General features: G+C 48.3%; 1 protein-coding gene across 1 annotated transcript in view; it reads right to left on the minus strand.

The window, feature by feature from the left end:
• The window catches only part of MYBBP1A (MYB binding protein 1a), an 80031-nt gene that overhangs the window by 40208 nt on the left and 13728 nt on the right, over positions 1 to 26095 (minus strand). The window contains exons 9-21 of the mRNA XM_075904314.2: positions 25755 to 26044; positions 24494 to 24601; positions 23643 to 23768; positions 20961 to 21167; positions 17280 to 17385; positions 15946 to 16027; positions 12161 to 12312; positions 10379 to 10471; positions 8964 to 9110; positions 7140 to 7304; positions 5256 to 5413; positions 3581 to 3715; positions 2115 to 2235 (exon numbers count right to left, since the gene is read on the minus strand). Of these exons, the coding sequence (XP_075760429.2) occupies positions 2115 to 2235; positions 3581 to 3715; positions 5256 to 5413; positions 7140 to 7304; positions 8964 to 9110; positions 10379 to 10471; positions 12161 to 12312; positions 15946 to 16027; positions 17280 to 17385; positions 20961 to 21167; positions 23643 to 23768; positions 24494 to 24601; positions 25755 to 26044 (1890 nt within the window). The remainder of the gene's footprint in view (positions 1 to 2114; positions 2236 to 3580; positions 3716 to 5255; positions 5414 to 7139; positions 7305 to 8963; positions 9111 to 10378; positions 10472 to 12160; positions 12313 to 15945; positions 16028 to 17279; positions 17386 to 20960; positions 21168 to 23642; positions 23769 to 24493; positions 24602 to 25754; positions 26045 to 26095) is intronic.

The raw sequence follows: 26095 nt of genomic DNA on the forward strand, positions 1-26095 counted from the left end.
CACGGCAAGAGACTGACATTAAGATTTTCAGAACAGCTCCAGACTCCCATCCAACGTCATGCAGCAGATCAGTGGCAGAGCTAAAAACAGCACCCAGGTTTCCGATTGACAATCCACTAGGCAACGCTGCCTCCATGCACAGGTGAGATGCGCCATGGTGCCATCGGCTGGGTTACCACCCACTAGTCTCAGCTGAGAGCAGTGCAGAGCAGTTCAGTTTTACAAACAAGATTCCAATTGCCTAAAGAGCTGTCAGCACTGGGGAGGTTTTTGACACACATACCTCTGGGAATACACAGAGGGGTTCCCTCCCCATACACACCCCGTCATTTGCTGTGTGAAATTACTCTGATCTCCTTGTGATGGTGGGGCTCTGCTACGTCTGGCTCTCGTGCCTACGCCGTGCTCTGTTCCCACCCGGCTGCACAATGTGAATGGCAGTGCCCCGCAAGAAGGGGCCCCCAGCCAGGTAGGCGGAGGGGGAATCAGGCACCGCCCACAGCTACAGTGATTAGGGATGGGCAGATGGACCCCCAGACCCGAACACTAGGCTAACAGTCACCAGACAGACTCTTGGGATATAAATCTTATCCAAGCCTCATTACAGGTCTGCTCATGATCCCCTCTGACCTGTCTGCTTAATTGCACAAGGTGGCCTCAGAGAACTCTACCGCCTCAACTACACCGGAAAGTTAGCTGGACATAGTCACATCGCTCAGGGCCGTGAAAAATGCTCTCTCCTGGGACATGTCCTTACAATAGGCCTACCTCCCAGTGTTGCTGCAGGTAGGTCGACAGAGGAATTCTCCCATCGACCTAGAGGTGGCTGAACTATACTGAGGGGAAAAACCTTTCCACCAACGTAGGAAGTGTCTACATTACAGGGCACAGCTGCACCACAGCAGAGTACACATGCCCCGAGACATCCGAGGGGGCATAAAGGCCAACCAATACCACCCCACTCCTCCTGGAAGAGGGCTGAGAATCAGCAGGAAGAGGTAGTGGCGCTGAGATCCATGAGAACAATGGGATAAAAAGCATGAATATGTATCCATGGGGCCCGATCTACTATTCAGTTAGCAGGCACCCAGGAACGTATTAGCAACCCTTTGATGGCTGAAGGAGAGACGGTTAAGATGTCCAGGTGGTTAAGATGGAGACAGGCTAGAAAGGGAAGCGAGGATACAGCAGTGCAGGAACCAAAGGGGTCTTCTGATTAGGGATGTGAATGGTTAACCAGTCACGGCCTGGAGCAGTCCCACCACTCACCGCAGGAAGGGGAGCAACATAACATTTAACTGGTTAAGCAGGATTTCACATCCTACCTCTGATCAGAGAGCAGGACATTGTGGGGGACCACAACTGCGGAGTGCAGTGCAGACTGACAATAAAAAGCCAGCTGGGATCTCAGCCATGTAGAGCCCTTCCTGGGAAGGTGGCTGTGACAGTTCTCGCCCCAAGCTTTATGAAAGTGGCTTATGAATATGCATATGCATAACTCAGAGATGCTTTGGACAAAATACTTCATGTAACCTCTCAATGTTCATGTTACAATCTGCTGGATCTTATTTTGGTGCATGTAGCGTTTTTGTATATAAAGTTAGAAATATGAAGCCTGAGACTGTTTATAGCTTTAAATGTGCTAATCAGAGCCTGGAAGCCTGAACGACTGACCGCTTAAGCCCTACTGGTTGTACTTACTAAAGACACTTTTGTTTACTATCAAGCCCAGTGTAAATAACTGTTACGTGGGGAAACACCCACTGTGCATATCCCTCTTTCATTGCTAAAGGGGAGCTTTCCTGAACGACCTTTCACAGTGGAAAACTCTTACACAGAGACAGATGGAGTTATCTGAGAGTTTGATCCCTTTGGAGGGTTGGTTTCCTAAGTCCGGTGCCCTAGAACTACATCCTCCCACCGCGGAAACAGTTCAGGGTCTGCATTGCTCTCCAGGCTCTTTGTGCCTGGGCTGGAGAAGAGCAGAGGATCTGGCCCAGCACAACAGGCTGGTGGAGAGCCCCTGAGAGCAAGGAGGCGGGCGTCAGTGGCATGATCAGCACACCGGGGAACAATCTGTGACCACATCCCAGCACGGCGGCCGGCCCTCTTACCTGGTCAGTCTGCGCACTGTTCTCTTTGTTATTTTTCTGTTTCTTTTTCGAAGAAGAAAGAGTCGCCGCCTCTTCTCTGGCCATGTTCCCTTTCAGCACTTTGAACAGGTACAAAGAGGCGCTGCACCAGACACAAAAACAGAGACGGGCAGCGTTGAGGTGAGAGCCCGAAAGCCAAGACCGAGGGCCCTGCAACCAGATATCCACCAGAATTCACAAGCAGGCCACTGGCCACACCAACAGAGCAAGCTGCTTCTCTCAGCGTTCTGCAGCCAGGCCAACAGTCGGGCCTGGAGGCTGGGTCTCCTCGCTCGAACGCGGTCGCTTGTTTCATTGACGGCTACGTCAGGAGCTCTCGTGACACCTACCCAAGGCTAGCCCAGTGCCTTGCTCTCTCCTTTACTGTATTCTGTTAGCGCCTACAGCCGCCCTATTGCGCTAGGCACTGTTCACATGTAGTGGGAAGGCAGTCTCCCCCCAGGGGGATACAGCCCACAGATTACAGAGGGAAGCACAGTGTTACAGTTGAGTCAAACCTAACCAGGCACGTTTACAGCGCTACGTCGTGGACGGCTCAGAGATGGGAAAGGACTAGCTCAAAGTCTCCCACCTTTTCCGGCGTGACATAAATACGGGCAGCACCAGCCGCCTGGGAGAGCCTAACCCACCTGCAGAGAAGCAGACACTGTCAAGTGGCGCTTTGCTCCCCTCCCATTTGCTATTGTCAGCAGCGTAAAGCTCAGGCTGCATTTCCCCCAGGAAATACAGATGGGGAAAGAGGCTCTTAAGATGCATGCAGCAAGGGGAATCCAGCCCTGAAGTGACACCAGTTCCCATCTGGATCAGATAGTATCCGGACCCAATTCTATCGCCTGCTGCGGAAGCCAGAGGGAGTCTTTGCACTTTCTACCAGTTGGGAGGGACCCCATATCTCAGGCAAGAGGAGCACGACAGATCTCGCTTCTCATATCATCGGTGCTTCCAAGTGGCAGGCCACTTTCCTAGCTTGGCAGCTCAGCCGCTAGCCCACAATTCTCAGGACATTCCCCCCCCCCCGACTTCTACAGACTCCTAGGGATTTCCAACCTGCGTGATTCCCCCGGATCTACCGGTCAACGTCGTCTCACCGGCTCTCTCTCTTGGCATGTTCTCAGTGCTACCGTAACTAAGAGGTTACAATGGAGCACAGACAAAACTGCTACTGCCCACCCTTCAGTTAACCACTTGAAACACTGGCGCCATTTCCTCAGCCCACGAGCCCAACATCTTTGGCTCCACCAACCTGAACGGAGGCCCCTCCCTACTCACACAGCGAAACTGCCTGTTCATCTGAGCACATGGACCGAAGACAGACCTCGCGTCAGGCCTCCACTGACGTCAGTGCAACTGCACCCACTTGCAAGAGCTGCAAATATGGCCCCGATCCTAGCCCTGTGCGAGAGAGTTCTCCCAGCCTCGCTACCCACCTGAAATAGTAGAGGGCCACCGCAGAGTCCGTGTGCTTGCTGGCTCTCTTCACGAGGCTCTCCAACTGGGCGTGCAGATCTGCCTGATGGTCACCCACGCTCTTACAGTACTGCTTGGCTCTACATAAGCGGTTCCTGAAAAGAACGTTAGAAGGGACACGGGCCATAAAAACGCAAGGATGTCACCTCGGGAGAGAGAGTTGGGAGCAATGCGCTGGCATTACCCCTCCATGGCAGGGCTCAAAAGTTACCCAGCATGCACCTCACAGCTGGAAACGGGAGCCATGCTGCAGCCACAGGTAACCCTGCTTACAGGACTCATTAGCGGTTCGATTCAAGGGCAGCCATGTTTGCAGAGCAGCTGCTCTGCAAACCTTTCATCTAGAGATCCACACTCACAAATTCGGTGGCCTCCAAGCTTGTCAGTACTAAGGCACATGCAGAGCAGCAGCTGGAGGTGAGAAAGTGACTCCTAACTGAAGGTGCTTGGAGCAGGGTTCTGCTGGGGATAGGAGGGTGCCACGTACTGTGCACAGCACGCTATGCCTCATGCCAGTCTGTGCTATCAGCCCCTCTTGTACTCTTTAACAACCCCAAACACACACACACACACACACACACACACACACACACACACACACACACACACACACACACACACACACACACACACACACACACAGTTCTGCTTCTGCACATGGAGGTTCTCTATTCATAAAAACACCCTCCCTCCCGAAGCTGGCTGGGATGACGTCAACTACCAGAGAACTCAGGAATGTGTTAGTCCCATGTGTCTCTGCACCTCCCGTAGGAGGATAGCACGTGTCTCAAAATAATCTCCTGCTGGAAAGTGAGATTCCTTGCTGCAGGACCATGAACAGCAGCTCAGCGGTGCTTTTCCCCACCCACTGCAGGGCTCACAAGGCAAGGTCCAGCAGGGCGGGGCCTTGTAAATCACGTTTTATAATTTGGAAAATTTACCCAGCACTTTGGAAAGAGAATCAATTGTTGGGTGATTTCATGCTGGACAAAAGAGGGCGAGTTTCCACTTACAGCATGTGATTCAATGCACAGTCTGAGGTCTACGGAAAAATTCCCATGGACTTCAGAAGCATGGGATCTAGGGAAGTTGCCTCCTTCAAATCTATTCAGTATTTGAAATCCGTCACTAGGAGGGGCCTGAACAAGGAATGCTATAAACAATTTAGAAGGAAAAGAATCCTGACCCAATCATGTGCAATTAGCAGGAAAAAAAAGAAATATATTTAATCCATACAGAGTACATCTACACTGCACAGCTATTTCGGGATACTGGAGGTATCCCAAAATAGCTACCCTAAGTCTACACAGGCCGCCCGTTATTTTGAAACATTTTTCAAAATAACGGGTGTGCTATTTCGCCATCCCGGCAAACCTTGTTGCACGAGGGATAAGGGATGGCTCGAAATAGCGTTTTATGTTTAAATTTGGCACTGTGTAGATGCGCCAAATTTCAAAATAAGCTATTTTGAAATAGATTTGAAATAAGATACGCAATTTCTTATTTCGCGTTTAGGGTGCTGTGTAGACACACTCTCTATACACTGCAGCCTCACCGTTGCCACCTGCGACAGAAACCAAAGACAGCCTGACATAGTTAAAGGGCTCCGAAAGCCATCTCAGTGCGGACACTTACTTGAAGATATCGGCTGTTTTCTGGAGGAAGTCTTGCTCCTGCTTATCTGCGTCTGAACTCATGCTCTGCTCAATCACCAGAAGCAGGGCCTCGATAATATCAAACACAAGAGGACTCTCCGGCTGCTTAGCAAGGAACACCTCAACAAGGTCCAGCACCTAGGAATACCGGTCATTTAAAAGAGAATCCCTGCTATGTGGGGCAGCAGGATGTGCCAAGAACAGCTCCCTCGACTGGTCTATTTTCAAGGCACACTTGCCAACTTGCAGGATAAAAATGAAACACTTAAAAAATATATCACATTTTCATGTGAAAATAGGACACCTACTAACACCTAGAATTGCTGTAACTGACAGAGATGAGTGAAGAAAATTTCTGGGTTTTTCCCTCGAGTTAGTACATTTGACAGTGCTCTGTGGTTAGTGAGTCTCCTGGTGTTGCTGATGGGTCAATGACATTTCCCAGCCAGATCCTCAAAAGGTGTCAACTAGCGTTAACAAAATGGACAATCACTTCCGTAGTTAAGCATCTGGCCCACTCACTTCCAGCCCAACATGGTGATCTCAAACCAGTTCACAGGTGGAGGTAACTAAAATGAAAATTCAGATGCTCCAAGGACCCTGGACACCCTTTGGTTCCTTTTTCTCCCTCTTGCATTGTCAACATTTATGAAAAAGTTACTGCACAAAAATCCTTTTACTGGATGAAGCAGCTTGACAAATCTCAATCAATTCTATAGATTCTACTGCCATCTAGCAGTCGCGAATCAATACTACATTCACAGCTACCCAGGGTAACTGGTTTCACTGCCCAGTTCATCTCCAAGACCGGCCATTATTATACCCAATAGGCCAGGGAAAACATACAGCCAAGAGTTTCTAGAAGGGATTCTGGATGCTTCAACTTCTTGATGCCCAACTTGAGACATAAAAATCAAAAAGTGCCAAGTCTGATCTGAAAAATCAGGCCCTTTTAAGACATCTCCAATTGAGCGTACAACAGTTATGGCACCTAAAATCACTGCTGTCTTTTGAAAAGCTTTGCTTTTTATTAGGGCTGTCAACTGATGTGCGTTCACGGCTGCGATTAACGCAGGGCAGGATTAACGCATTAATTTCTTTTAACACATTAATCGCAGGCGTTAATGCTGCGCTGTCCCTTTCAAGCCCTGCCCTGGCACTTCAAAGGAGCCTGGGATCAGCTGGAGTCCTCAGCTGACCCTGGGCTCCCACAGTGCTGCCCCTTGGAGACGCCAGGGCAGCATTTCCAAAGGGCAGCAAGGCACGGAGCCAGGGTCAGCTGGGGACTCCAGCTGATCCTGGGCTCCTGCAGTGCTGCCCCTTTGAAATGCCACCGCAGCGTTTCAAAGGGGCAGCGCACGCAATTAATCACACAATTTTTTTAATCACTTGACAGCCCTACTTTTTATTAATTATTATTATTATTTTACATATTGCAGTGGGACTTTAGAGTCCTTTTCATGATCTAGAATCCCCAACGTGCTAAAAGCAGTGTTCCTGTCAACTGAGTGCTTCAGCAACCACCCAGGAGAGATGTAAATGCCACCCAGCTGATTAGCAGAGCGCCAATGTCCAGAGCTGGCAGCATGTGTTGCTACTGGTGATGCACATCCACGCATGCCTCAGTGCACATAACAAAATTTATCCTGCACAAGGATGGAAAAAATTGGAGGGAACATTGGCTAGGAACTGTACAAATGCCATGAGACAGGGACTGTTTTCATCTAAAGCTTACACTCTAAATGGACATTTAATATTTCTGGTTTCTTTTGCAGCTTATTCAACCCAATAAAATACATCCAGCTGTCTAACAATATGCAACAAAGATAGACATGGGCCATTTGATAGGAAATTTGCCTCCTACCTTAATCTTAAAATCCCTCCGTAAGATTTTCTCCTTCCGCATCTTTTCTTTCTCGTCCTTCTTTGCCTGGATTCGCTTCTGCTGTTCGGCAAAGAGGGCCGAAACATTCTCATCGAGGGCCAGCATAGTCTCGTCATCCACGTCATCATCGCTCTGATCTCCTCCCTTGAAAAACAAACAACAATTTTACTTATTTTAAAATTCAAATTCCTCTTTTCCCCAGCCTCTTGGGACTACATTTCTCTGGGGTCCAAACACTTCGAGCAACGGAGCATTCTAGCCTCAACCAGGACGAGATGGAATTGGCTAGTGTAAGTGCCGGACAGACTTCCGCACATGTGGAGACCAACTTGAACTTTAGACGCTTTTACCCAGCACCGATTAGCACAACAGATGCCTCCCACTCACAGGGTTGGAAGAAGGCAGCAGAGATGCTTAAAAGATCAACTACCTGCCTTGATCTTGCATGCATGTACGTCTCTGACAGCCAGATGACTGCGTAAATGACGAGACAGGTGTTTTCCAGCCACCCTGCCCAGAGAGAAGCAAGAGGCAGAAACACTTACACAGTGTGGGCCCAACTCAGACGGCTTCCAACATGGCCGCTCGGGCGAAGGGACAACTTTTGTGCTCCAACCCCTTCCATGTGGTAAGTGCAGGTGGAAAATTTTGACCGGGATTGTTTTATTCTGAAGCTCACACTCTAACTGGACATTTAATGTTCCCGGTTTCTTTAGCAACTTATTCAACTCAATAAAATACACCCAGCTGTCTAACAACGTGCTACGAAGATAGACGTGGGCCATTCGATAGGATAGTTGCCTCCTACCTTCATCTTAAAATCCTTCCATAAGATTTTCTCCTTCTGCAGAGGGGGAATTCTAGGGCAGGGCTTGGGAACTCGAGTCATACGTTTTAACCAAATAACCCTGATTGCAGAGGCCTAGTGATGGGAAAGAGGCCTGGGTTTCCCTCTGGTCTCTGGCTCATGGTGTGATCTTTGGCAGCTCTCTCAGTGCCATAGTTGTTCCCTCAGTAAAGTGGACTAACATTTAGCCACTCCTCTATATAAATGCTCAGGTTTACTATCCCCCAACTGCCCGACGCTCTGCTAACACCGGCATGAGCAGTCTCCACAGGCAGCATATGCAGGCACTGCGCTCCCACACGCAACCTGAATCCAGACCACCAGCCATACTGCGTGGAAGAGCCCAAGAGCATCAGATATTGCCTGAGGCATAAACTTGGAGTTACAGGGATAAATTTACAGAGGAGCTTGAATGGTACTTGGGACTCAAGCCCCACTGACTTTCAATAGGAAGTAAGTGCCTAACTCCCTTAGACGCCTGTGAAAACACCAGCCACGGGTTTCAAATACGTATAAAGCAGCGTTTCTTAAAATATGTTCCGCAGCACGAGGCAGTAGGAGGTGTGCTGTGGAGAACAGAGTTCAAAATGGCCACCCTTAAAAAGGCAAACGGTTTGGCTTTTTCTGCTTAACAACTTCTTTCCCCTGTCCTTTTTTGTTTGTTTGTTTTGCTCTGCTCATCACCTTTTCCTCCCCTTTTTTCTCCCTACTCTCAACAAAAAAAACCAAAAAAAACTGGTATTCCCCATAAAAAAAATATATAGTTTGGTGTTCCTCAGTCTTAAAAAGTTTAAGAAACACTGGTATAAAGGATAGAGGATCAGGGTTCTCGCTATCCAGAGGAAAGAGGATTAGACTGCATCAGGGCCTTAGTTACACTGTACCACGGCATAGTCAGACACTTCCTCTTATGCCCTCCAAAGCACCAACCATCTTGCAGGTTTGCCAACACCTACCAAGGCATTCCCTGCTTGTAGGACATTCATCAGCTGATTCCGAAAATTTTCATCTACGTCATCCGTATTATTCTCGTCTTCACTGTCTTCCTCTCCGTCTTCCGCGGAGCTGTTGTCATCAGAAGAGTCTGCGCTTTCCTCCTCGTCCTGGGAAGAAGAAGAGTCCATCCCACCAATTAAATGTTCCCCACAGGTCTTGGCGGGAGCGATCATTGATTACAAGGGTTCTCATCAATGATACGCCCTGCTCCACTTCCGAAGTGGTGTGGGAATGGAAGGCTGACAAGACAAAGAAGAGGCAATGGCCAGGGCTTGACAAACGACGGCGAAAACCACTCGCCAGCCCTGTACTGCGCATGCACGCGCCGCGAATGAACGGGGCACATGGCTGAAATCTACTCGCCACGGGCAAGTAGACTGTATTGTTTGTCGAGCCCTGGAAATGGCAATGTTCGCTTTTCCAATGATACCCTCCCTGCAGCCTCGGCTGGGCAGGCTGCTGGCTGAAAGGACACCCCGTCTGCAGGAAAGGGTTAAGATTGTAGCAGAAAGAGCAGGACAGGCCGGGACACCTCTCCAGAGTATAATGTAAGAGAATTACCAAAGAGAAGTCAGTCGGGGCAGACTTTGGAGAAGACCCGCAAGCACTGCAGGAGGGGCCTTGTTATTTTCATGGCTAATGAACTTGGATTTGGCCTACTCTCGAGTCACTGCAGTACCTCACAGTGAGCTCCAGGGCCCAGACCACCCTGAGTCACAACAGATATTCAAGCTGCAACCTTTCTGCTTCACCACCACCAGGAGGTAATAACCCAGGTGCCTTGTGGGATGTGCAGCCCTCTTCTGTGGAAATCACATGCTTCGTCTTTTCCAATATGATTTTTCTTCAGGACCCACAGATGATCAGTTAGACCAGGGGTGGCCAACCAGTTAGATACGAAGAGCCAAAAGAGACGTGGATAGTAGAGTAAAAAGCCACATATCCCTCCCCCAGAGCCAGGCACCCGCAGCCCCCCCACTCTAACCCAGTGTCCTCCCCAGAGCCAGGCACCTCCAGGACTCTCCCATTCTAACCCAATGCCTGGGTCTCACCGGAGTGGCCACCGCCACAGCCACACACTTCTCCCTCCAGGAACTGGGGCGCATGCACAAAGCAGGCACGTGGCTCCAAACAAGCCGCAACCCTGAGAGCCGCATTTCTGTGAGCAAAGAGCCGCATGTGGCTTAAGAGCCACAGATTGGCCACCCCGGAGTTAGACACTTTCAATGAAATGTCTTCAGACGACATAAGAAAAATTCACCTTAGCATTAATTGAGAGAGAAATGCAACTAACTTCCCAAGCCACAGATCTGCAATAACAAAGTTTTCAATAGTCAGAGATGGAAAATTATTTCTTTAAATGAAGGAGAGTTACCATATTTGCCCCTGAGCTTTTCTTCTTTTTGTCTGTTTCTTCCATCACAACGACAGCACATTCTTCATCCTGGTCTTGCTCCGGATCAAGCACCTGCGGAAGAGCTTTCCAAATAAGTCCGACTGTTTCTTAATACAGAATGTCCAGCTGTTCACAGCAAACCGAATGAGATGAACAATGACCCCATTCAAGTTATAACAGGCTATAAACCGCTTTCGAGCAGGCAGCAATACTTTTATACCTGTTACTTACAAAAAGTCATAGGTATGATGAGTCAGATGAGTCTTTGCCCACAAAATCTGACGCTCCAATAAATCTGTTAGTCTATAAGGTGCCACAGGACTTCTCGTTGGTTTTGCAGATTCGGACTAACAGGGCTACCCCTCTGATACTCGTAAAATTAACTGACATTTTAGAACATAAGAATGGCCATACTGAGTCGGACCAAAGATCCATCCAGCCCAGTACCCTGTCTGCAGACAGTGGCCAATGCCAGGTGTCCCAAAGGGAGTGAATCGAACAGATAATGATCAAGCGATCTCTCTCCTGCCATCCATCTCCACCCTCTGACAAACAGAGGCAAGGGACACCATTCCTTACCCATACTGGCTAATAGCCTTAACCTCCATGAATGTATCTAGTTCTCTTTTAAACCCTGTTACAGTCCTAGCCTTCACAACCTCCTCAGGCAAGGAGTTCCACAGGTTGACTGTGCGCTGTGTGAAGAAGAACTTCCTTTTATTTGTTTTAAACCTGCTGCCCGTTAGTTTCATTTGGTGGCCCCTAGTTCTCATATTATGGGAACAAGTAAATAAATTGTTTTTAACTCAATACACTTTACATTCCTCACAGGAAGTACTTTGTAGCTTTTGGGGGGGTGGGGGGGGACAACCAATAGATTATTCTCTCAGGTGATGTGGCATTAGGTGTAACGTAACCATATTCAATCCGATTTTGAATTTCAAGGACTTTTAATATGGTTTTAAATTACCATACATGCTAGACCATATAAACCAAAGTGGTATATAAAGGGACACAATTTCCCACACTAAAGACAGAAGAAAAAAAGTCACCAAATATAAGCCATCACCAGGTTCCCTAGTTCAAGAACAAGAGGCCATGCACAAATTCGCTCATAAGATGCTTTTTATGTACATGCTTTAGAACAACGAGGAATCCTGTTGTTCTAGCAAATTTATTCGGGCCTAAGATGCATCTGGCGAAGTGGGTTTTTGCCCACGAAAGCTTAGGCCGAAATAAATCTGTTAGGCTCTAAGGTGCCACAGGACTCCTCGTTGTTTTTGCAGATACAGACTAATACGGCTGCCACCCTCGATACTATAGAACACTCTCATTTCATAGCTGCCCTCTCTCAGAGGCCTCGCTTTCAACCCCTGAGCTAGAAACTAGACACATGCTCCTGGACCTAGAGTAACAGAGCTCTAGGGATGTTAATGAATAACTGGTAAGCCTCACCCTTAACTGAAGCAGCTTTTACCCAGGGCAGGTCCAGCGTGGGGTGCACTGTGGACAGGGGAGCTTCATCCCAGCTCCCCCGTTTAATCAGTTAACTGGCTAAACTTAACATTTACCTGGTTAACTAATTAAAGGGGATTTTAAATCCCTAGATAGCAGGCCACAAACTAGAAGGCAAAGGAGCTGCTTTCTGTACCAAACCCCCCCGAGCCCTTACTGTCCTCATTTAACCAAAACTTCACTTTACTTGTAAAACAACCAGAAACTTCAACCAATCCAGCTCCCCTGCCCCGGTCCCTTACTTACATCCAGGATCAGATGCAGAGCCTTCTTTGACATGTAAGGACATATGCGTCCAAACACGCTTTTAGATACCCTGCGCATAAGTAGGCTGGGCTGTGAGAGGAGGGATAGAAGGATTTCCACTATCACCTCTACCCATTCTGGCTCTTCATCATCTGTGCAGGAAAAAGAAAGGCATCAACAGAGGAGAAATTAAAACCCAGGCATCAGACTCTCCAGGTGCTTTAAAGAAAGAGCTGAAGACACCGCCATCTGGCAAAAAATAATAATGCTAGCCAAATGGGGGAATAACACAGGCTCTCCGGCAGTGATGTGGACTTAGAATAATACAGTATCTTGCTAGGTGATGTAAATACAGTAAACTGCAGATAATCCGGCACCTTTAGGACGCAGGGGGTGCCGGATTATCAGATATGCCGGACTATTGGAAGGGAGGGCTATGAGGGGTCTAGGGTAGAGTGGGGGGATGCCACCCCAGACCCGTCATAGCCCCCCCCTTCTGATAGTCCGGCTCTGCCCCAGGCATCCCCGATTCAGCCGCACCTGGTCAGTTTCAGCAGCAGCTGAATCGGGACACCTGCGGCAGAGCAGCTGGGGTGCTGCCGGGTTGGTCTGCCTTGGGCTTCCCGGAATCAGCCTCTGGTCCAACCCGGCAGCACCCCAGCTGCTCTGCCCCAGGCGTCCCCAAGTCAGCCGCTGCTGAAACTGACCAGTGGCTGACTCCGGGAAGCCTGGGGCAGAGCAGCTCTGCCTCAGGCTTCCCAGAGTCAGCCGCTGGTCAGTTTCAGTGGTGGCTGAATCAGGGACAGCTGGGGTGCTGCTGGGTTGGTCCCACAGCGCCAAGGGGCAGTGCTACGGGACCTACCGGCAGCACCCCAGCTGCTCTGCCCCCGGCTTCCCCGATTCAGCCGCTGGTCAGTTTCAGCTCCAATGGTCCGGCTGCCCATCAGGAGTGCCGGACCATCAGATGCCGGACCAATGGAGTTTTACTGTATATGGAAAAGGTTACTCACTGTATAGATGAACGTTTCTCAACCAGTGGTACAAGTACCCTTAGGGGTTCTCAAGAGAAGTCTGGGGGGTACGTCAAAACAACTGACATATGGGCTACGTCTACACTGGCCCCTATTCCGTAATAGGGATGCAAATGTAGCACTTGGTAGGCAAATCCGCGGGGGATTTAAATATCCCCCGCGTACTTTCAAGTAGGAATAAGAGATCCTCCGGAAAAGAGCTTATTTTCCGGAGGATCGCGTCCAGACTGGCGCTTTTCTCCGGCTTATCTACAAGCCGGAAAAAAACGGCAGCCATGAAAATGCAAATGCCGCGGGGGATATTTAAATCCCCCGCGGATTTGCCTATTCCCAAGTGCTACATTTGCATCCCTATTACGGAATAGGGGCCAGCGTAGACAGCCTTGAAGAAAACTGAATTTTGATTTTAAGTTTTACAGCGCTTTATTATTTTTGTACTTTTTATACCCAAAAATTTCATCACCTGCCCAGCTACGATTAAGTTGTTTAGAGAAACGTGTTGCAATAGTAGAAAACAATTTGTGTGTCTGAAAACGGAGGTACTGGGGATACTTTTTTTTTTTATTATTATTATTAAAGGGATACTTTATTAAAAAAAAGTTGAGAAACACTGGTATAGATGGCAGACCTAAAAGCATCTTTAGAACATGGACTAAAGCAAATAAGCATTCCATTGGGTAACAGGCCTGGCCAAGTCCTGATACCTGGTTTGCTCCACAGGCCCATATCTAGGTACTAATAGGCCCTCACTGTCTCAGTATTCAAGTGCATTACAACCACTAATGGATTTGCCCCCATCCACACTGAGTCAGGGAAGCGATGGTCCCACTTTGCAGATGAGGAACATGGGCACAGGGTGCAGTGAGCCACAGGGGAGTCTATGGAGGAGTCATGAACAGGACACAGGTCTGGTCAGCCACAGGTTAGTGCCAAGCTGACTAGAGCAGGGATGTCAGACAGAGCGAGCAGGACGGATCCAGACGGCCTGAAATAGTCACGATCTCCAGAATATCAGCTGGATTTTTGCCCAGATGCCACTATGCAAATGAAGCGTGGGAAATTCAAATCCGCGCTTCATTTGCAATTTCGCTCAGCTGCATTTGCATTCCTCTCTCGAAAGAGGAATGCAGTGTAAACATACCCTCTCATTCCTTCCACAATCCGAAGAGCATAAACCTTAAATATGCTCTTTCGTATCTGGGTTTTACATAGGATCTTGAGGTTCTATTGGCCTCATAATGTACCACGTCCCACTCTCATAATCTAACAAGGCACGTTTATGTAAAAGCCTTTCTTGGTTTTAGATGCTTTGTTTTCTGTGCTCTACCTGTAATTTACATGAACTCCTGTACTGCTCCGAAGAAAAAAAGTGTTAGGGGAAAAGTTTAAGGCTCCAGACGTCAGTGATTGTCAACACTATTTCTCATAAGGGGAAACTGAGGCACAGAGCGATAATAAAATGAGTCAGTGGCTGAACCAGAATTAGAACCCAGGTGTCCTGTCTCCCAAAGCACAGCTGCACTCACTGGGCATTGAGAAATAGGACTCCTGGGTTCTAGCCTGGCCCTAAGATTACCTTAAACAGCACCTATTTCAAATAACCACATTCAAAGGAGACGATGCAAGACCAATTCACCACTGGCATAAGCAGATGCCACTAAGCCACTGGAGAACTCTCACGTACACCAGAGATGAATTTGGCACTCAGCGGTTAATAGTTTGTTCGCAAGTAAAAATTCAGACCAAACGCTTAAAGAGGATTCTCTCGTGCGTCCTATCTAGAATCCTCGCCCTGAGCATCTAACTCACAAAACTACGCTTCCCATTTATAATACGGCCTTCGCTATAGCATCCGGGAATCTGGGGCCTCAAAAATGTATCGCTCATAGTTCCTTCCCCTGGGTGGTACGGAGGAATTAGTTACATGGGGAGGTGATCTTAGAGCATCTTTGAATAGACTCTGGCTAGGGTATTCAATTGCACCATACTATATGCACCAGCAGGTGGGAGAGGAAGAAGACAAGCCGCCCACCCGGCTGCAAGCAATGCTGACATGGATTGCAAGGTCAGGGTGTTGGCACCTAGTCCTTACAAAGCATGACTGAGAAACAGAAGAGAAGCGCTGCACCCCATCCTTCATCAAAATCAACAGCTTCTGCATAGAGCAGGAGCTAGCTCTCACTGGTTAATAGCACGCTTCTAGCTCTGTCGTAAGCCGTGCTTTATATTGGAAAGGCTCCCTTTCATGGGCTGTCCGTGAAGGTAGGGCTGGGGGAGGCAAGCCGCCAGGCCCACTCGCAGCCCCGCCCTTGCCGCTGAGGCCTTGCCTCCCAGCATGTGAAGGCCCGGCCGCATGCCTCACACTCCCCACCAGTACAGGGAGGGCGAGTGGCGCATGTCCGCAGCCTCCCTGCCCCAAAGCACGAGGAGGGCGGGTGGTGCATGGCTCCAGCCTTTCTAGCCCCAAAGCACTGGGAGGGAGAAGGATGCCTGGCCCCAGCCTCCCTGGCCCCAAGGCACAAAGGGCGGGTGCTGGGGGCAGCCACACTCCTCCCCCAGAATGCCTACAGTCGGTGTTCTAGGGCGCAGGGTGAGTGGGGCCTGGCTGGCGGATTGGGAAGACAAAGCCTTCCCCTGCCTAGCACGCAGGCTGCTTATGCTCCCCCTTGTGCTCTGGGCAATGGAAAGCACATTAAATAGGGACAGATGACTGTGAATAATTCCCTGAGTCTCTCTCTTTAGACAGGAGCTCACCAGCCTTCTTGGATTTCTTGTCAAAGGCCCTCTCGATGCAGTTCAGAAGGTCATTCAGAAGGTCCAGGGTCTCTGCCGGAGTCTGTGTGGTGCAAAAGAGAAGCTCAGAGAGAAGCCAGGCAGTCAATCCCTTCTCCCAATGCAAGTGCAATGGCAACTCAAGAAACGTACCCATCTCGGCTCCTGAATTCAGCACAACGTACCATTAGGGTGCTAGGCACACAGGCACGTCGGGGTTGTCACCTCAACCATGTGAGTGAGGGGGGATAAAAGGCGGGAGTTACCAAGACGAGCTAGGACTTTAATCTGACGAAGTGGGTCTTTGCCCACGAAAGCTTATGCTCCTACAGTTCAGTTAGTCTATAAGGTGCCACAGGACTCCTCGCCGCTTTTGCAGATTCAGACTAACACGGCTCCCCCGCTGATACTGGACTAGCTAGGAACCTCCTGGGCCCAAGCCTTCAGGGCTGTGCAGACCTTTAGGAAAGTGCCACAAAGAGACAGGAGGCAAGTCTCAGGGAAGGAAGGGAGCTCAACACCTCTGAAGAAGCGCCCAACACTCCCTCTCCAAGGAAGAAGAAATGGCTTTTTGTACATACAACAATTCTGCAAGAAGAGCCTGGTTTAAAGGCCCTCTCTTTCCAGGCACTAACCGCCCTCCATTTTTTTATAATTATACACAGAGGGGAGGGCAGGCACCACTCCATCGCACACCTGAGCTGGAGACCATGCAAAGCTGGTGCCCAAGGTGAGAAATAAAAGAGAAGGGATTTTCTGGGTGTTTTCTATTACAATTCCTATTTTAACAAGGTGCCAATCCCAAAGGGGAGCGTTAGAATGTAGCAACGTATTTTTTGATGCTCTGTACATTTTAAACGAGGACTCTAACAGGCAGGCCTCAAATCCCCACTGTATTAATGACTTTGCTTGCGTAGAATACCCCTCCCCAAGGGATCTCCAAGCATTTGCAGACATTCATCGGTCAGCTACCCCAACATCCCAAAGGCGGCAGCAACAGCACCCCATTTAGGGGCAAAGGTACATGACTTGCCACAGTCACAGCACACAGGATGGTGAGCTGGGACTGAAAAACCAGGACTCCACCTCCCACTCAATCACGTTCACTCCCTTTCTAACAGCCACGTGCATTTCCTTTGTGGGTTGAAAGCTCAACACTTGTGATTGGTATTTGACTCCTGTCCCTTCATTTAAACAGCCAGAAATTCTGATGAATCATAGCTTGTCAATCACACAGCTACTGTCCAGCTGTTTGTGCCAGCAGTTCAGAAAACCCAGGATGGTTTATACAGCTCAGGATACACTGCGCCAATTACCTTGAACAGATGAATGCCCACTAAGAGCAAAAGGTGCTGGAAAGCAACGATTTCCATATTATGGGATTTGTCTTTCTTCTGCAGGTTCTCCAGAGACTGCAGCATTCTGAAGAGACAAACAGGATAAAATCCACATCATCTCAGACAAGAGCAAGAGCTTCCGAAAACCAGTGCAGGAGCCAGCAAGATCAACTGCACCACGGCAGAGGCAATGTAACTAGACCAGAATCACATCAACGCGCGCAGGAAAGCACAGGGCTTTGACTAAGAATTGGCAGACGCAGATAAATTCACTTTCATATTTGAAACAGCACAGGTGTGTCTGTAGGACAAAGCACAGATCCCCCAGCAGATTTCAGAGGAATACATCACAACAGCATAATCATTTCGAGTGGAATGCGTTCAGAACAGTCATATGGGAGCTGGTGGAACTGGCCTTTCTGGAGAAAAGATTAAAAGAGAAATCCAGGCTGGGAAAGCAGTGGCTAACAGGAATGCAAAGGCATATGGCCATCAACAAGTATCTGAAAGGTGGAAGGAGCAAGAGGGAGAGTTTGAGTTGGGGCAAGACAGGGTGGATTTAAAAAAATGATTTTTTTAAGTCAATGTTTTTAATTTAAATTGGATTTTAAAACATTTTAATCAATAAAATACTAAATTTCTCATTTAAAAATAACAGTAACTGTTAAATCTCATCACGAACATGGTATTCCTACAGGAACAGCCTTATAAAAATGAACTGATGTTTCTAGTCTGTCCAGCCTAACAACCAGCTCTTGGGGCCTTGAAAGTTCTGGGCTTTCCATTTCTGTGAGTCCGCCGAAACGCACATGCAAACACAGACACGGGCGGGATAGGACTGTTTTTGTTCTGTGCTTATGTGGTGGGGAATCTTTTCAAGAAATTCCTTCCCTGGGTAAAAAAGGAAAACGTGTCAAGTGTAAGCAGAGCAAGAAGAAGATGCAGAGCCTCACTGCAACAATGAAACATCAAAAGGAAAACTGCCTATTGGGAGAAAATGACATGGCTATCTCTGAAGAACAATGGGAACCAACTTTGCAATGTATCCTTCAAGACTCTCTCTATGCCTTTTACTAGAAGTGGGGTTTAACGAGTAAATTCCCCAAGCTGTTCTCTATGTTGGATATTGTTAGGAAAAAAAGTTTAATTTAGCTAATCTTCATGGCTTGTTTAATTAGTTAACTAAGTTTAGAATCTATCACCCAACTATACGGCAGAGAAAGCTGCACTAATAGCAATCTAGAGTTGCCAGTGGCCGTTGGAATTTTACATAATGACATATTACATAAAACATGCCTCTTATTTTGGAACATCATGACCACAGACCATAATGGTGATGCCATAAGCCTGTTCCCTATTTTACTTCAGCATAACTCAGCTTTCCCAAAGGAACCCCCATCCTATTCTTGTTTTCAATGGGACTTCCTCCAAAATTAAGCACACTCTAAGCACAGTCAGTCTTAGCTTTTTTAGTAACTTGGAACCAGATCTGCATCAAAATGACAGTGGACGTAGGAAAGATGAGAGCTTGTTCTAGAAGTTTTAAGGAGAGCACACAGTTAGTGTTCTGAGGACTTGTTTGTCAGAGTTAATAACATTTGAATTTTTTTTTTTTAAAGAGTTTAAGGACAGACGTCAGCCAGCAACCCAGGAAACTGCTCAATCGCAAATGTGAAATATGCAAGTAAGAGTTAAGATTTAGTTTAATAACATGCAAGTGCCGTTGTGTTTGTGTGTGTGAGAGTTAACTCTTACCATTCCTAAAGTGCTGCTGCTACATCTGCAACTTGGTACAGGTAATGAGTATTATGTACTATTTCCTAAATGAACAAAAATCTAAACAATTAAACAAAATATACCCTCTTAGATTATGTAAACTGTTGACTAGAGCTGTAAATTAACATGTTTTAGTGGCCAGATTTGCACTATTGTTTGTAGAAATAGTCGAAGTAGGTATCAACGTGAAATTGTATTTAAATCAATGATTTTTTTTCGATTATTTAAATCCATGATTTAAACGGTCTTGATTTAAGGCAATCCACCCTGGTGCAAGGGAGTCTGGCGAGGAGAAAAAAAGGGGTGAAGTAAAAGGGAAAACACAGGCAGGATTTCAGGCACAACTTCTACAGACTAACAAAACATCAAGGATGGGTCTCCAGAGGAAGGAAAGGAACAGAACTGTGCTGATAGGACAATTCACTCACACTAGACATAGTACAGCACAGGGAACCATCATGCACTGACCAAGACAACAAACTAGGTGCCCCCAGAAGGCTTATCGCTGTTAACATCGAAGATGCACACGCAGCAGAGACTAAATAGGCAGATACAGGCTGCTTCACCCAGCGTGCAGGAGCTGCTTTTTCAGTCAGGCAGCTGCCATTGTCTCCTGTTAAATGCCTGGACGACTCCAGTCTAGAGAAATCAGCTGTTCTACTATGATCTGACCCAAACAGGCCTCGCTCACAGCCTTGGAGGCACCTCTAGAAGGGTCCTGGCAAACCACGTTCAAGGAGCACTTTTTACTCGGGCTGTCAATTAGTTGCTGCATTTACACCCGCAATTAACGCAGGGCAGAATGAACGCGTTAAAAAAATTAACTCGCGTTAATCGCAGAGGTCGGCAAACCAGCATGAGCTGCTGCAGGGGCCGTCTCTGGTAAGGTGCAGTAATATAAACTGCCACCACAGGGTACACGGAAAAATGAAGCAGCCAAAAAGGAGGGGAAAAAACTGAAGCCGTGGTTCCAGCTCCAACGGAGAAGTAAATAAGAAAAGTAAAGACCTTGACACCCATCCCTCTCCCCGCCCAGGTGACCACATTTAAAAAAAAAAATAGCTGGGGGGAGGGGGAGCAGCTAGACCAACCTGTTCCCCCATCCCCGGCAGGGCTCACCCAAGCTAACTTCTCTTTGCCTCCTGGGGCTGGGACTAACCCTCCCCCGACATCAGATTCTGGGGCTGAGTCCCCCACCTCCCGAACTCTTCACTGCGCATGGTGGGGTTTACCCCACCCCATCTCCTGAGCTTGGGGGCTGACCCCCACCCCTGAGCCCTATGACACCTGCAGTCAGGGACTGAGCCTCTCCCTCCGAACTCTGCACAGCAGAGTCTACCCCGTTCCGGCCCAGTGCCGCCCGCAGCTGGGGCTGAGCTAAAAAGGACTCTTTTGAATAGGACACAAATATATAGATTTTATAGAAGAATTTAAGTTCAGCTTTCATGATAGAATTTGCACTACAATACTGCAGTGAGGTGAACTGAAGTGGTTGTTTTTTTTATGGTGTAAATGTTTTGTAATAAGAAATAAATATAAAGTGAGCACTATACACTTGTATTCTGTGTGGTAATCGAAATCAATATATTAGAAGATGTAGAAAACATCCACAAATATTTAAATAGATAGTATTCTGACGACTGTTCTGCAGTAGGATTAATTGCACAATTATTCACAATTAATTTTTTTAATGGCACGATTAATAGCGGTTTTCTTTCATCGTGCAATTAATTTTTTTAATCGCTTGACAGCCCTACTTTCTACCCCAATTTCTTGCATTCCTCTATGGAGCCTAGACTTCCTGCATGCCTCAGCCATTCCCATTATCCTTCCTCATCCCCACAACGAGTCACCACACTTCAGATGGCTTCCCAAGCCTCTTACCGGTCCCAAGCAGCCCTCTGTTCGGCGGTGAAAGGAGTCACAGCCTTGACGTGCTTCCCATGGGACAGGAGGGTGCTGGCGTACTGGAGAATGAGGTAGAGCCACAGGCTCCTGTCTGCAGTCACCCCATGGACGTGCTTTTCCCTCAGGGCGGCAGCTTCCGCCGTGTCCCCCAGCACAGGCAGATTGTTTAAAATCTGAAGCAAACTGAAAAGCAAGCGGATAGCAGAGAGAACCACGTTAAATGGAAATCTGCGGCTGTTAGCATGGGTCTCAGTGCTGTAGTAACCCTGTAACTTTCTAGTTACGTACTAGCACCCCTCTGTACACGATTTATTCCGCCATCTGTTCCCAACACCACAATGGCTGGGATGAGGGAGAGGAACCAGTCTCCAAACACGGCTCCATCGTTCTAGTCCTTTCCTGGTAGGAATAGATGTATTGGAATTTATCACATCTGTTTGCAAACTTTTTGCTTCCATGACCCAAAATGTAGGAACAATTCTCTCCTGAGACCCCATTTATACTAGCAGAGCTTCCAAAGACCCCCCAAGCAAGAGCAGCTGTACCAAGGGCTGTCCGAACATGAAGTCAGACTGAGTCCCTGCCCTGAAGGACTTACAGTCTAAAGCATGGGTTCCCAAACTGGGGGGCATGAAGAAATTCCAGGGGGGGGGCATGAGGCAACCCAGCCCCCTCCCCCCGAAATTTTGTTGCTATTTCTGTTTTTCGGCCCCCGATCAGTTCCTTTTTTTTTTTTTTGCTCAGTGAGTTTTGCTGCTTTGTATTGAGGGGGGGCGTGAGGGTTTCTCAAAAATCAAAAAGGGGGCGTGATGCCAAAAAGTTTGGGAACCACTGGTCTAAACAGACAGGACAGAAATCCCCGTTTTACAAATGGAGAACTGAGATGCAGGGGAGATGAAGAACCTTGCCCAAAGCCACCTAGGAAGTCTGCGGCAGAACTGGGAATCCCACCTCTAAGTCCAGTGTCTTATAACCAGCAGGCCATCCCTCCCGGAGCTCTATCCCACCGCGCCTCGCAGGAGTCTTTGCAAAGTGACAGCTCTCCTCAATGCCTCCCCGCTTCTCCCAACATCCAACAGAGGGGCACTTGAGCACCCGGCCTCTTGGTTGCCTGACAGAGGAGCATCAGATGCAGCAACATTGCAGAGACCAATACTCTATTTGTTTTGCTCAAGAACAGGAAGGGTGAGTGGAGCGCCAATCGGCAGGCCTCAAAACCAGTGCCCTTCTGCTCATCCAAACTGGCGCAGGGGCAACTGGGAGGGAGGGGCAAGATCCAAAACTTGCCTGTAACTGGGCAGTCAGCTGAACCGATACTTCTCTCAACTAAATGGGGCTAGATCTGGAACACACTGTGGATTCAGGTAACTGGGCTGTCTGGCTCAAGGAAGCCTGTATCACCGGAATTATTCTACACCGTTCAGAGGCAATGGAGAACAGCCACATAACGCTCCCAGGCCCTGCGGTGTCACCACAAAAGCCCCCGTCCCTGGAAAGGATAAACAGTGCCCCCCTCAGGCAATACTGCTCAGTCCACGGGGCCAAATGGAAACTAGAGGAGAAAGGCAAACTGGCCTCACCTCAGCACTGCCAAGATACGCTTTGGGCCAGCTATTTTGTTAAGAAGCAGCTTAAGCATTTCCAGGAAGTTTTACCCAAGAACTCTAAGGAAAAGGTCACAGAGGCACACGACACTTAATGCAACAGAAGTGCAGAAACCCCACTTTCTTGTCGCGTGCCTGGTAGGGCCAGAGGTACCCAAAGCAGGGACTGTCAAACTACAGGAGAGGGGCCAATAGCAGGTCCAGCCACCTACCACAGCCCTCTGCCCAGTACTCTTGGACCCACAATTGTGCAGGGGACACAGTGCACCCACAACTGGGGGCACTAGGACATGGCAAGGCCTTCCCCCCACACCAGGGGAGCCAGATGGAGCTGGAACCTCAGGACTTTCCAGTCAGAAATCGAGACAGTTCTGGCTGCCTGAGCCCTGTGCTGATGGGCTGCTGGTACCAACCTCCCCCTCCCTTCTCACCTCAGCTTCACTCTACACCTGCCCTCCTCCTCGCCCCCATTCAGCTCACTCACTCCTAAGCACCCACCCCACCAAAAAATTGTGCACTTAACCTGGTTACCGCCATCCCATTGCTCACGCTGCTTGTGTGTCCTATCCCTTCCCTGACCCCGCATCTGTTTCGTCTCAAGACGTTATCGTTTCGTTGTTTCCTTGAACCAAGGCTTTGTCTACACTGAAAAGTCTGAAGTGCAGCTGCGGCTTTAAACGGAACGCGTGGCCACCACCTCCGTGAGGGAAGCAGTTAGCAGCATGGGAAGCGAAGCTCCCAGCACTGTAGCCCTGTTAACACTTGACAGCGCTGTAAATTGTCTTGCGTGGGGGCGGGGAGGGAGGAGAAGGGAATGTTCAGATCCCTGAGCCAGAAAGTTGCAGCGCTGTCAAGAGCCAGTGTAGACTTAGCCTTCAACTGTAAGTTCCTTGGGGGCAGAGACCATCTTTTTGTTCTGCGTTTGCACCTATCCCCATGGGGCACACAACACGTAGGCGCCACGGACAACACAAACAATACACAATAACATGTCCCTTCTAGAGAAAAGGAACATCAGCTTCCAACATTAAATGCCCCCAGGCAAAGTCCATACCTGAAAAACAAGTTGGCGACCGTTGAATGAGACTGTCCATCCAGAAGCACTGAGGGGAGGGATTCTGTCTCTGGTATTTCAGAGGTTGGTTTCTTGGTCTCAAAGAAAGCATGGAAGAAGCAAAACCTAGAAGGGGGGAAGAGAGCAGACTAAAGAGCTGCCTTGGGTTCTGTGTGCCTTTATAAAAAGCACATTCAATTCTGTAAACAGCATGTACTTCTCTAGCATTTCTCATACAAGCACTTCACATTAATTTTCATTCATTAATTTTCATCAATTCTACTGGACCCTTCCCAAGTGCTTGAAGTTAATGGGAGAGGAGGGTGCTTAGTACATTGAAGAAGGGTTTTAACACCCTGCAACATCATTTTTATTACTATTGGGTGCCATGCCCTCCTGCTCACTATGCTCGCCAGCCCCCCTTGTCTCTGGGGGTAGGCAGGACCGGCTCTCTCCCTGGCCACCAGGGAGGGTCGGGCCCACTCAGCCCTGGCCTCTCAGGTCTCCACCGGCCTCTTGGCCCCACTCCTACCCCGCTGCAGCCAACCTCTCAGCAGAGCTGCAGCAGTCTGGACCCAGCAGGAGTCGGATCCTGGACTTACTCCCACTGTGGCTCTGCAGTTTAAATGTAGTAGGCGCTGGGCTACAGGCACACCCGGCTCCTAAAACATTTAAACTGCAGAGCCGCAGCAGCCCCTTATCGACTAATCGTGTACTCGACACAAATTGTATTGAGTACATGCTTAGTCATTTATCAGCTACTTAACAACCTTATTTAGTACCACTCCAGCCTTCTAGAAAGAATCATTCCGCCACTGGGTAGCACTACGTTGTTTTGTAATCCCTCTCACCTGACAATGTCCATCACCAAATCCTCTTCCTTCTTCCCCTGACTGTCAATGATGCTGACTAGCCGGGCGATAATCCATTTTCTCAGCCGGAGCACACGGTGCTGGGTCCTTTCAATAAGCAAATGGATACAGATTATAAATCACAAAAAAACATAAACAATGGATGAGACTCTGGAGACTGTGTAGACTTTCAGCAGCTCAAAGGCCTTATATAGTTAGACATCAGCTACTATGCAGCAAATTCTGACACATGCAGTAAGAAATGACAGGTGCGTGTATAAAGGTATTTTTCCTAAGCAACCTGCATTTGCTCTTCAGCTAGTTTAAATGCACTTGATGAACAAATATGAACTCAGATCAGTTCTAATCCAATATGCCTCTGTGTTCTTCCAACAACTGGTTCAAGAGCAGCAAGAATGTTCCGAGGTCTGAATAACTTCTTTCACGGGGATAATACAACATGCTGACATAATGTCTTAGCCCAGATGATCACAAAATGCTTTACAAGCCTTTGCCCACATCCAGGAGGAAGTCTCCTGCTGGAATACGACACCACAACAGTGAAGACAGCCAGACCCCTCTCCTTCACTTCAGCTAAAAGTGAAAGTGCAGCTGGAATTTTAAGTCGGCAGAATAGTTACCCAAACCATCATCTGACAAATGCTCCAACTTGTCACAAAGTGCTGCACCAATATTCCCTCTATTTTTTCTAACCATGTGCGGAATACATTTTGTCACGTGCACCGAGCCATGTGCAGATGTGCACTACCAGTAGAAACTCATGCTGCCAGCGGTGGGTGCTCTGCTAATCAGCTGGGCAGCATTTGAATCTCTCTTCGGTGGCTGCCCAAGTGCTCAGCTTATACAGAATGCCGTGCTTCCCCCATGGCAAATCAGGATCTAAGTTTTACATCTCAGTTGGAAGAGACACTCTGAGCTAATGAAGTGCCTTCTAGCACCAGGCTGGGGTAGTAGCACAGCAGTGACTCAGTGAGAAAGACCACCTCTGGAGAGTCACCAGCCCCCTGGCTTGGTTTCCCCAGGAATACGTCCAAAGAGGAAACTTCTAAGGTTTCCCAATAAAGATAAAGGGAGCAGAAAACACAAGCTGTTGACGTAGGACCACCTAACAGTCCTACTTGGTATCAGCTGTTGAAGACCCCCCCACATCACCCCTAGGACAAGCAAACAGAGCTAAACACAGGAAAATGCATCCAGTACAGATCCGAGAGAGAAGACAAAGTTGTACAAGCAGACTTACAGATTTGCTTTCTCTTGGTTCTGCTTTTGCCGACTGGTGGTGAAATCTAAGCAGCAGTCAAAATCTGGTCTAAGGAACATTCTCTTGAGCCAGTTGACATATTTCAGCAGCGTTTCAGGCTGCAAGTGTTTCACCACCTTCCAGAAGCTGGGCACAACCGGATAGCCTTGATTGGTCAGAGTGGAGAAGCCAACCATTACTGCCAGCTGCTTCTCTGGATCATCACAGCCCTCGAGGAATGAGTCAACGTAGGTCTCCATCTCTGGAGCGAACTTAAACCGGTCTGGTAGCTGAAAGGCACAGGCAGTACAAAGCAGGTTACAACCCATCATACTGCACAA

Source organism: Pelodiscus sinensis, chromosome 21 (genome assembly GCF_052426305.1).
Source record: "Pelodiscus sinensis isolate ZL-2025 chromosome 21, ASM5242630v1, whole genome shotgun sequence".
Lineage (NCBI taxonomy): Eukaryota > Metazoa > Chordata > Testudines > Trionychidae > Pelodiscus > Pelodiscus sinensis.